Source organism: Alligator sinensis, unplaced genomic scaffold (assembly GCF_000455745.1).
Source record: "Alligator sinensis unplaced genomic scaffold, ASM45574v1 scaffold1129_1, whole genome shotgun sequence".
Classification (NCBI taxonomy): Eukaryota; Metazoa; Chordata; order Crocodylia; family Alligatoridae; genus Alligator; species Alligator sinensis.
The window spans coordinates 1,033,842-1,045,491 of NW_005842580.1; the positions used below are offsets into that span (position 1 = coordinate 1,033,842).

The 11,650-nt window shown below is 52.7% G+C and overlaps 1 protein-coding gene across 1 annotated transcript in view; it reads left to right on the forward strand.

Annotated features, from left to right (window-relative positions):
* LOC102375395 (alpha-2-macroglobulin) overlaps window positions 1–11,644 on the forward strand; it is a 52,611-nt gene extending 40,967 nt beyond the window's left edge. Inside the window, exons 29-36 of the mRNA XM_006032632.3 lie at window positions 1,383–1,606; window positions 4,777–4,995; window positions 5,294–5,421; window positions 6,935–7,025; window positions 7,630–7,701; window positions 8,799–8,901; window positions 10,036–10,077; window positions 11,143–11,644. Of these exons, the coding sequence (XP_006032694.1) occupies window positions 1,383–1,606; window positions 4,777–4,995; window positions 5,294–5,421; window positions 6,935–7,025; window positions 7,630–7,701; window positions 8,799–8,901; window positions 10,036–10,077; window positions 11,143–11,168 (905 nt within the window). The 3' untranslated portion in view covers window positions 11,169–11,644. The remainder of the gene's footprint in view (window positions 1–1,382; window positions 1,607–4,776; window positions 4,996–5,293; window positions 5,422–6,934; window positions 7,026–7,629; window positions 7,702–8,798; window positions 8,902–10,035; window positions 10,078–11,142) is intronic.
* Window positions 11,645–11,650: the final 6 nt, after the last annotated feature.

The window sequence follows — 11,650 nt, forward strand, 5'->3', positions numbered from 1 at the left end:
AAGAGACTACAGGGGTCACTTCAGGTTCATGTGATGAAAATGTCACTTTGAGTGGCTTAATGGCGACGCACAGTAAATGTGCAAGAGTTTGGGGGGTTTAAAATAAGTTTGTATAGCTGCAAACTAAACTACATCCCAGTGTAGTTTAATTTGCAGCAATGCACTGCAGCTAATAGCCAACTCGCCCCACTCCCCTCCCACCCCGCCACCCTCAGGAAAAGCAGGCAGGCTCTACAGAAAAAAGGATTGGGCCCCTCACTGCTTCTGCCTTCAGCAGGCACCTGCTAAAGGCAGAAGGAGGGAGAGGCCCAATACCTTTTTTTTTTCCAGCAGAGCCTGCCTGCCTGTCCTGCGGCCAGGAGACGAGCTGATGGTGAGCCAAGCAGCCCTTGAACTGCGGGGTGCCCCAGTCCTTCCTTCTGTGCCAGTGCTACCCCACCAGGGCCACCCAGGCATGCTGCTAGCAGGCTAGGTGCTGCCCCAGCTTGGGGTCAGGGCAAAGTTGGATTGGGTCAGGTGCTGCCTCTGAGTTGGGACAGCACCCAGCAGCATGCCCAGGTGGCCCCAGGGATCTCCATTGCTGCAGAGGGAAGGACTGCGGCCCCCTCACCCCACAGCTCAGGGGGCACTTGGCCTGCCAGGAGCTCATCCCCTCCCCCGCCCCCGCCAAGAGCAGGGTACGCTGAAAAAAATAAATAGGATCAGGCCCCTCACTGTAACAGTGATGGAAAACTAAAACCTTACTGTTTTATTTTAAAACCCACCATTTCTAATTAGGGGGCATAGAATGCAATGCTAAGGACTAAACCCTGTTACATGTACAAGTACCCAGGGACTCTATAGGAAGGTCCTGGGGTCCCAGAAAATCTCTTTTAACTATGGAAAGTGTTTTAGTACGTTTGAGATGAGTAGTTTCTTCTCCTGGGTGTAGCTACAGGTGGGAGACAGAGACATGGTGTAGTACCCATTGACCTGTGCCACCTGATGGCCTGGACAACTTGCCTGCTTCATGTTTTTTTGGATCTGTAAGTCTGAAAATGCCCATTCTTGAGATACTGCTTCATAGAATATAGATGACATAGGCTCAGACGTGGCAGCCTAATATGTTCCTCCAAGGACATTTCAGTTCCTCAAAGGTATTTCAGTACTTCAGTTGATCTGACCCCAGTGTGCCTACACAATTCTGTGTAAATTCACCATGTCAGCAAGTAAGGGACTACTGCAGCCTTTCTCACTTCCTGTCAATGTGTCAGATGATTACTGAGCACTCAGCTTTCCTGACCTCACCAACAGCAGGTCACAGATTGACTCCCTTGGAAACTGGGCAGTAAGCTTTAAGATGTCCTCCTCTTCTTTTCTCCCCTGCCTCTTCTACCGTGAAGATGGATCAATTCATTGGAAGAGGCCTGAGAAGGAGCCAGAGACTATTCTCCCATACTATCATCCCCGGGCTCCCTCTGCAGAGGTGGAGATGACGGCCTATGTGCTCCTTGCTCACCTCACCACCCAGCCAGCACCATCCCAGGAGGACCTGACAACAGCTTCACTTATTGTGAAGTGGCTCAGCAAGCAGCAGAATCCCAACGGGGGCTTCTCCTCCACCCAGGTAAGCCATCCTCCTGCTCTGGGTCTGGGTCCAAGGGCAAAGGTGGGAGACAGAGAGAGGCATGACAGAGACTGACCCAGGAGTGGGAGGTATGAGTCTTTTCTGTGGCGGAAGCTCCCCATCCAGTGCAGAGTACAGAGAAAACCTCTACGTTGGCCAGCTGTGGCCTCAGCTTCACTACAGTCTGATGGCTGGGTAACTGGCTCTGAGGTTGGACCCAGAGAGTAGTGGTCGACGGTAGCAAATCATCGTGGTGCTCTGTGACCAATGGTGTCCCCCAAGGCTCTGTCCTTGGACTGGTTCTTTTTAACATCTTTATCAATGGTGTGGACATTGGTGTCAGAAGTGCACTGGCTAAGTTTGTGGATGACACTAAATTTTGGGGCATAGTGTCCCACTAGGACAGGTTAGTGATCCAGGCTAACTTGGATAAACTTAGTAAGTGAGCAGATACAAACCTAATGATGTTCAATATTGATAAGTGTAAGGTACTCCACCTCGGGGAAAAAACCCGCAGCATGCTTATAGGCTCAGCAGTGCTACACTTGCTAGCACCACGGCTGAAAGAGACCTGAGGGTCATGATTGACCACAAGATGAACATGAGCCACCAATGTGATGTCACAGCTGGAAAAGCAAACAATCCTCTGGCATGCATCCATAGATGCTTCTCAAGTAAATCTCAGGATGTCATCCTCCTGCTGTACTCGGCCTTGGTGAGGCCACAGCTGGAGTACTGCATCCAATTCCGGGTTCTGCAATTCAAGAGGGATGTTGAGAAGCTTGAGAGAGTCCAGAGGAGAGCCACAGACATGATCGGAGGGCAAGAGAATAGGCCTTAGGAAGACAGGCTGAGAGCCATGGGACTCTTCAGCTTGGAAAAGCGCAGGCTCAGGGGGGACCTGGTGGCTGTTTATAAGTCTATAAGGGGTGTACATCAGGATCTGGGAGAAAGTCTGTTCACCACAGCGCCCCGAGGAAAAACAAGGACCAATGGTCATAAACTCTTCCAAGGCTGTTTTAGGCTGGACATAATGAAAAATTTCTTTATTGTCCGAGCCCCCAGGACCTGGAATAGACTCACTTCAGAAGTGGTGCAGGCACCTACTCTGGACTCATTCAAGAAGCGTTTGGATGCTTATCTTGTTGGGATCCTTTGACCCCAGCTGACTTCCTGCCCCTGGGGCAGGGGGCTGGACTTGATGATCTTTGAGGTCCCTTCTGTGGTGGGCCAGTAGGGGGTGCTCCTGCACTGAGCTGCCTGCCTCACTCCTCTTGACCACCTTCCAGGCTCCGAGTGCCTCCCTGGGGGCTCCTCATATCTGGCTGACCCCCTTCCTGGAGCACCCCTGCTACCCTGGGGTAAAAACTGCCACCACCCAGGGCTGGGCTTGATTCTGGCTCTGCGTCCCCTGGGTAACACAGGCCTAGTAGCCGTCGAGGGTACTTGACTCACTTCAAGCACTTGCGGGTGCTTCCCTCAGTCAGAAGCACAAGCAGTGGTCTCCCTTAGTCAGCCAAACCAAGGGGATCACAAGGCATAATACAGACCCACTTCCAATAAGTCTCCCATGCTAGGTACAAAGGAGAACTTTATTGGTTACAAGGGGTAGGGTTGGAATAGGATACAGGGTAGAGCAATATCACAGAAATCCCATAGAGCAAACTGGCATGGCTGGGTAGCCTTTGATCAAGCATCTGAGTTACAGCAATCTATATATCTAGTTAGATCTCAGGTAGCTTACTTACAAGTATCCTCCAGAGGCAGGTAGAGATTCCCTCTGGAGGCAGGCAGTTCTTTGATCATGAGTTTTGAGAGAGAGAACAAGTTCCAGGTGGTCCAGCTCTTCTCTCTCTCTGAGTCTTCCTCATGGCTGCTGCCCCCCTCCCCCTGGCAGTCCTTAACTTATATAGTCCTTATGACTTCATTTACCTGGTCCAATGGAAGCCAGCACCTGTTGGCTGTTAGCTAACCAATTTGAAATGCATCACTAGTTGCTGGGCAGACTGGCAGTTCCTAGCTCCCCAGGGAGCCCAAGCCCCTCACCCAGGTACGTGATGCCAGTCACATAGACAGAGGGAGAAGGTTTCCCCCCTCCCTCAGGAATGTATCCAGCTCAGGTTACCTAAAGAGATAGGGTAATGTGTGAACCCTCTGCAGGGCCCGTCCTAACCAAATTGTCACAGAGCAGAGTTTTTGGGGAGAAACAGAGGTGGCCTTCTGCCTCACCTTCCAGCCCTAATGTCTGTGAAGTCTATGAATATCAGAGGAGTTTAGACAACATGACAAGCACCACAATGAGTCTGGTTTCCTCAGGTACCCCAGGCTCTGAAAGCTAATAAAGCTGGAGACTGTCTAACTCAGGGGTGGGCAAAATATGGCCCACAGGCTGGATTCAGCCCACCAAGCTATTCTATCCGGGCTGCGGGGCACCTAAGAAGTTTAGAAAATGAATATTTACCTGCTCCTGGCTGCCTGTCAAAATGAAAGGAGCCAGGGGCAGTAGGACCCAGGGGAAACCACCAGGAGTCAGGAGTAAGGCCAGTACAGCCCTGCCCTGACCCCAGCTCCCTCTCACCTGGAAGCCTCTGCCTGCCACTGCTTTCCCTGCATGTGACTGCTCCAGCACTATGTGGCTCCCAGCTGCATCTCTGGACTACAGGAGCACGGGGACAGGGTGGGTACCACGGGGCCAGGAGCGGGAGGGGTGTGTGTGTGTGTGTGTGTGTGTGTGTGTGTGTGCGTGTGTGTCTGTGTCTGTGCAATGAGGGAGACAAGAGACAGAGAGAGCAATGAGGGAAGGAGAGAGAGAGAGTATGTGTGTGTATAATGAGGGAAGCACAAAGTGTGTGTGCGTGTGTGTGTGTGTGTGTGTGTAGTGAGCAAGCACAGCCTGTGTGTATAGTGAGCGAAGTACACAGTGTGTGTGCACATGTTTGCGTGTAATGAACGCAAGAGCCCCATAATGAGCAGGGTGAATGTCCTTTGGGGGCAGTAGAGAAATAGCAAAAGCTGGCTTGTTCATCTCCCTTCTCCACCCTATTCTGAGGAGGTTCCAGTGCCCGGCTCAGGGCACTACGAGTGGGTGAAGTAGATGAGTGGGGACTCCAGGCCTAGAAACATGGCTCGCTCATCCCTGTGAATACCTGCACCCTTCTCATGTCTTGCAGGACACAGTGGTGGCTCTCCAAGCCCTGGCCCTCTACGGGGTCCTCACCTATGCCAAAGATGATGGAGCTACCACAGTGACCCTGGAAACTGAAAAGGGCGTCCAGCAGCAGTTCCACGTGGATCATGCAAACCGCCTGCTGCTCCAGCGGATGACACTGCCCGAGGTGCCAGGGAAGTACAGCATGGCGGTGACTGGGGACGGATGTGTCTACACACAGGTGAGGATCCCCAGGGGCAGGGGGAGAGGCAGACATCATCCTGGGAGTGGATAGAAACACCTCATTCCCATGGGAGATGGAGTGAGATGGTAGGGAGGAAAGGAGAGGAAAAACAAAGGGGGGAGAAGAGAGAAAATAGGAAAGAGGTATGAGCAGGAGGGCTGGGAAATAGGGAGAGAGCGGGAGGGAACAAGAAATAAAGAAGAGTGGGAGGGAAAGGTGGAGACATGACAGGTGAGGGAGAAGGGCCAAGGGAAGATGCCCCCTCACCTCTGCCCGGCTATTTCTTCTCTTGTAGACAAGCCTGAGGTACAACGTGTACCCCAAGCCAGAGGAGGCACCTTTCCAGCTGCACGTACACACGATCCCTGAGACATGTGACAGCCCCAAGGCCCAGAGGACCTTTGACATCGCCATCAATGTCAGGTAAACCCCAGCACAGGCTGTTGTGGTCCAGTGAGGTCAAGAGGCTGGGAGGGGAGTCACTTGCTCTGCTCCATAAGGGGTTTTTTCCCTTTTTAAATCATGATACTTTCATGATCAAAACTGGTTTTTGCTTTAAATCAACCCCCGCTTTTTCACGTTTTTATCTTGCTGGCTTTGTAGAGCCTTATGTTGCAAAGCAGTTGTTTCCCTGGTAAGCCCAAGCTGGGATGAACTCCAGCACAAACCACTCATCCTCTCATGCTCACATGTGCCAAGCCTGGAAATGCCACTCAGGGGCCACCCTAGTTGTGGGATGGGGCGAGGGGACAACAGCCCCTTGCAGCTCCACTCAAGCGCCCTGGAGTCAGGGACCTGGGGTGCAACAGAGGCATTTCTGACTTTGGCAGAGGAGGGTGAGCAGGGCCCATGTCACTCTCTTCATGTTTCCTATCTTTCAGTACAACTGCAAACTTTAGAGAGAGACTTTTCTCCCCGGAAATGTTTCATGATTAAAAAGACTCCTCTGTGCTGAAAAGGAACTGTCCAGAGCCCTCTGCACTGCCTTATTCTGAGACAAGCGCATGCCTAAAACTCATAAGCAGATACACTATTTCTCCAGCCAGTACCCCTCTCCACTTCCCCATCCTGACCTACCCTGAATCCACACCACTGAGATGCTCTTTATCCTCTGAGAAGGGATTACAGTTTGAAAACAAAGGGACTCCTAAATCATTTAGGTGTGTCTAGCAGTTTTGTTCCTGGAGGTGTCTACATAGGCTTCACAGCTTAACTTCAGGCTCTTTGTTCTGGAAATGTGGGCTTGCCTGTATGCAAACACTCACACTAATGTTAGGAAAGCCATAAAAGTAGTACCTTCTTGTTGTTAAGAATGAAGTAAGTTTGTTTGAAAAGAACTGAGATTTTCAGGCCACGAAGGGAAAAGCTTTTAATAAAAGAATAGTATTAGCCCCTGATGCTGCCAGTGCTCAGTCAGTTAGTGTTACTCACCCGGGCGAGAGTCAACTACCAACCTGCTTAGGTAGATCCTACCTATGATCAAGGTCTTCATTTCCATTACTTTGATTTTGCCTATAGCACTTCTGTAAAGTTCAAGCAAGACACTATAGCAGTAGTTGCATTTTAGAAAAAAAAAGCATGTAGAGTTTTAGGTCCGTATGAGTTTTAATCAGTAGTTTACAAATTGACTTCAGAATAGCCTCAACCTGATTAAAACTATTTTACTCATGAGGAAAATTGCACCCCTCTGCCAAATGCTGTATGGAAAGAAAAGGCTTGTGCACCAGGCAATATCAAGTGATCTAAACCTTTCCCAAGGCAGGGCTGAGGGGCACAGGGCTGTCCACGGCTGGGATAGCAGGAGGGCTGAAAAATCCTGGCAGAGCTAGGAGCCAGGGAGCGGGAAGGGAGGAGGGTCTTCAGGTCAGGGTGGAGGCTCTTTAGCTTTGCCATAAGGTGCATTAAACCCTGCCCCTTTTGCTCTCTGGTTCCTCAGTTACATCGGGAAACGCCTCTCTTCCAACATGGCGATCGTTGATGTTAAGATGCTGTCGGGGTTCGCTCCATTGAAAGCATCAGTGAAGCAGGTGGGAGCCCATCCTCTATATGCTCCCTAACCCCACCCCAGAGAGATGTGGCTCCTCCCAGCTTGGAGGGCACCCAGCCTTCCTGACCTCCAACCCCAACCAAGGAGTCTCCTTCCCCAGTCAAGTAGTGACGCCACCCCTTGTTTTGGCGGGGCACAGACAGCTGACTTCCTGGTGTCTTCTCCAATTTCAGTCCCCCAGTGCCTGCTGGCTTTTAGGCCACCACATGATTCCTGACCTTCACCTCTGCTTTTCCCAGCCCTGGCCTGCTTCCCCTCCTGCGTCCCCTCCCGACAAATCATGATGGGCCTGGTGTGGGGACTACCTGGGGAATCACTGACTTTCCAAAAATGGGAAATAAGAAGAGGAAGCCCAGTTCCCTGTGCCTGCTCCCAGCTCAACTCTACAATTATAGCCCTAGAGCCTCTTGCAGGCAGTGTTTCCTCTAAGCTGTGTGGTGTGCGCAGCTGCACAGGCACACTGATGCTGCACTGCTAAGTGCGCCTGCGCGGCCACACACAACACTCACCTTAGAGGGAACGCTACCTGCAGGCCCTGTTATTTCCATTCAGCTCTGTAACATCCCGCTTCTTCCCATCTGCAGCTCCCAAAAACCGTTCCTCGTATCAAGCGCGCAGATGTTAATGTTAACCGTGTGCTAGTGTACATGGAGCAGGTGAGCATGCCCTGGGGTTGAGGTGGGCAGGGAGGGTTACTGCTATCGCACCAGCACCTGCTCCACCCAGGAGCCTGAAGCCTGTGCAAGTACCCCCTTGCTGCTGCCCAGTGTCTCCCTGCAGGGTGGGACAGACCCCGAAATGAAAAAGTCCCGGTTTCGGTCTTCATGACCCAGGGACAGCACTTGTCCTGGATTTCCAGTATCGTGTAGGGATCTGAGTTTTCCATTCACTGCAGAAATACATGGGAAATGGTGGGTCTCCCCTTGCAGGCTGTCAAGAGTTCCAGCCTTCAAGTGGCTGGGGGAAGTGGGGTGCAGGGGGGTGATACATTCATGTGTGCATGTGCACACGTGCACGTGGCCAGGAGAACAGCCCCAGGTAGTGGTGGAGAGCAGCTCTCCCAGCTGCCTGCAGGTAACTCTATGGGGCAGGGAAAGATTGAGGTCCTCACAGTGAAGGAGGGAGTAAGACTGGGGCTGAGCCTGGGGGCTCTGCCCAGCCATGGTGATGCTTGGGGCTGGGGTTTGGGGTGGGAAGTTAGACAGAGCCACAGGTGGCTCATCCAGAAGATGGGGGGGCCACTGCCTGCTTCTGCACACACCTGCAGGGAGGGGAGTATGGGGGCACATACCCCCCCCCCCGATATGTGTGGGGTAGGGGTGGATGTGGGCTGTCTGCTGTGGCCTCAGGGCTCTCCACCCTGTTGCCCTCCCCATGGGAGCCCCGCACTTTCTGCGCTGCCATGGCAAGGCACCCTCTGCTCTCCAGGCAGCGGCGGCAGCTGAGGTGCAGTTGTGCCCCCCGCTGATGCCAGGAGGGCAGGGGGCAACTCGCCATGGTGGTGCAGCTGGCACAGGGCTTCTGGGGAAGGGCAGCAGGGCAGAGAGCCCTGAGGCCAAAGCGGACAGCCCGCATCTGCCCCCACCCTCACATGGGCCCCACTTGGCTCTGCTCCAGCCGTGCCACCAGGGAGGCTGGGGGGACATTACCTTAACACCCCTCCCCATCACTCCTGGATGATGGAGAGATGGGGAGTGAGGGGTGTAGCAGGCTCAGAGCCATCTCTGAAGGCTTGGTCACTCTTCTTCCTTAGCTGAACAATGAGACTCTGAGCTTCTCCTTTGCGGTGGAGCGGGAGATCCAAGTGCACCACCTGAAGCAGGCACAGGTGGAGGTCTACGACTACTATGAGAAAGGTGAGTGCAGAGCCTCAGGCCATGTGAGCTGCCCAGGCTTTGTCAGAGGGAGGGCACTGGCCACTCCAAGAGTCTCTTAGGGAGCCCACTGGGATACTGCATCTGCTTTGGGCCTTGTTCTCTCCATCAGCCTTCCTTTTTTCCTCCACCTTTGTTTGGTGCCTTCTGAGAATGGAGGAAGTCTTTGGGCTCCTCACATTAAAAGCACCTGCTTAGCGACCGCCCCTGGAGGTTCAAAGGGAAAACCCATTCCCTTCTCCCTCCCTCTAGCCAGGAATGGACCTGCCACAACATTAGGCCACAAATGGAACTGGTTTGCACGGTGCAGGCAACATCTCTGTGGAGCATCCTCTAGAGGGCTTTTGCTCATGTCATTGGTCTAGTTCTCAGTAGCAGCTCCCCTTTCCTGGAAGAAGAGGATGAGGCTGCAGGGATTTAGTAGGAGAGATCTTCCTTACCTGCCTTCATGCTCCAGTCCCTTCCTCTACTACAAAGAGAAATTCCCAAATCTGGTGAATTAGAAACAAGGGGATCTGGGTGGAACCTGGCTTCAGATCCCATCCTGAGACTTGGCCTGTGTGTGGGACTCCAGGGAGGTACATTATCTCCTTGCTGCTCCATCTCCTCAGCTGGTAACTCAGAGTGACAAAGCCAGAGGCCCCCACTACCGTGAGACCAGATGTCCGAGCAGTCCAAGGCAGACAAGGTTCTTTGGGTGAACCCAGTATTTTTATTAGATGAACTTAAATAGTGGGAAAAAAATTTCCCACTGATTAAGTTGGTCTAACAAAAGATACCAGGTTCACCTAAAGAACCTTATCATCCTCTGTCCTTAGACCAACATGGCTGCAACTTACATGAGCAGGCCAAGGGCACCTAGCACAGACTTTCTGAAGATCTCTCCACAACCTGGCATCGGGGTAACTTTGCCATTCTCCCAAGGAGCACACAGAAGCTGTCTGAGTGCCCCGGGACCGGGGGTCCTTCTCTCATCTCAGTCTCTGCCAAGCCCACTTGCTGTAGTGCCAGATCTGCTTTGGGGCCTGGAGGCAACTCCTCTCCCAGTGCCCCTTGAGAGCATCCTGGTGGGTCTGACACAGCCTTGCTCATGTTTGCCTGCCTTGTCTCTTCCAGATGAATTCGCCATTGCAGAGTACCAAGCCCCCTGCTACACAGGTAGAGTACAGCATGGCATTTCCTTTTCTCTTCTTCTACCCAGTAACCCCCGGCCCTACTCTGCATGGCAAGGACTCCTCTCCAGGCAGTTCACTCCCCCTGCCCTCCTCAGAGCAGTTGAGTCTGGAGGGTGATGGGTTTCCTGTGGCTTGTTTCTCCACAGTCAGAACCAAGTCCCTGATTTCACAAGTGGGCTCTCATTTGTCTGAGGCTTTCAGTCATGGGATATCCTGGCTCAGGCTGTGTAAGAACTGAGGCCTTTCATCCTTGACCCCAGTTTAATCTGCACTTCCTGCTCCTGGGCAAGCTCAGGGCAGATAAAATCTCCCCAGACAATACAGTGGGAGAGGCTGAGCATGAGTGAAGGAATCAGAGTGTGAGGGACGGCCAGTTGCAAGGAGGCTTGCCAGCACCAGGAAGGGGCAGACATGTCCCAGGCCTTGGCTTGCTCTTCATAGCCCTCCTTCTGAAGGAGTATGAGACCCAGGAAAGGTCTCAGCCTCCAAGCTCTACGGTGACCTCTGTTCACCCTGGCACTGACCCCAAGGCAGCCACTCTGTCACAGCCTGTTCCCTGCCTTGGGCAGGGGTGGTTACTGGGTGAAGGAATTAGCTCCATCCTGCACTGGTTCCCATCAGGAGACAGAAGCTGGGACTGAGTGGGGTAGATATCACAGCCCTTCTCACCAGCACTGTAGACATTGCAGGTGGCCCTAAGTGTGTGTGGCTCCACTTCCGCTCTGACTCTGGCATCAGCTCTTTGGTGCTAGAGCAGGGCCTTAGGCTCCCCTCCATGTAGCCCCTAGGGTGTCATGCATGGGCAAACCCCCCATGCCTGGAAATACTCGCGTGGGTAGTGAGACAAGGGAATGCCACATCTGCTAATGGGGAGAAGTAGCAGCTGCAACTCTCCCGCCTGGGGCTCCCATAGCCCCTATTGTTTCATATTGCAGCAGACAGGCCAGGAAGTAGGGAGGTGCCCTGGCACCCAGTAATTGTTGGCACAGTAATTGTTGTAATTATTCCTCAGTTCTTCCTCACATCCCCTCTGCTTTTCCCCCTACAGTGAAAGCTCAACAAAGTAACGCGTGAGGCACAGATTTGTATTTTGAGCCGGTGGATCCCACCTGCTCATTCCCTGCCCAAGCTGAGGTGGTTGGATGGAGCGACCGGATAAAAACAGAAGCACAAAGTGGGAAATGGACTTCACAAAGCAAATCATACTGACCTATGGCCTCTGATCAGTTTATTCCCAAACCAGCTGGTCCCTGCTCAGCCTCAGATCACAGCTGCAGAAACCCACAGCTTTGTCCCTCTACGGCTCTGCTCACTTGAACAAGCCAGGCAGGTAGAAGGGAGTCTGTGAGGAAAGAACTGCTAAGTCACCTTCTGTCTAGTAGCCCCCATGTGTCCAGCTCAAAGCCAGTGCATGATTGTTCCTGGCTTGTCAGAGGGGCGTATATGTGTACCCTGCCTCTGAATAAGTGAGGGGGACAAGAGCACTCAGCTGTGTGAGGCTTTGTGCTGTTAATGCATAGTGGACTCTCCTGTAGCTCAGGTAGTCGAGGCTTTGG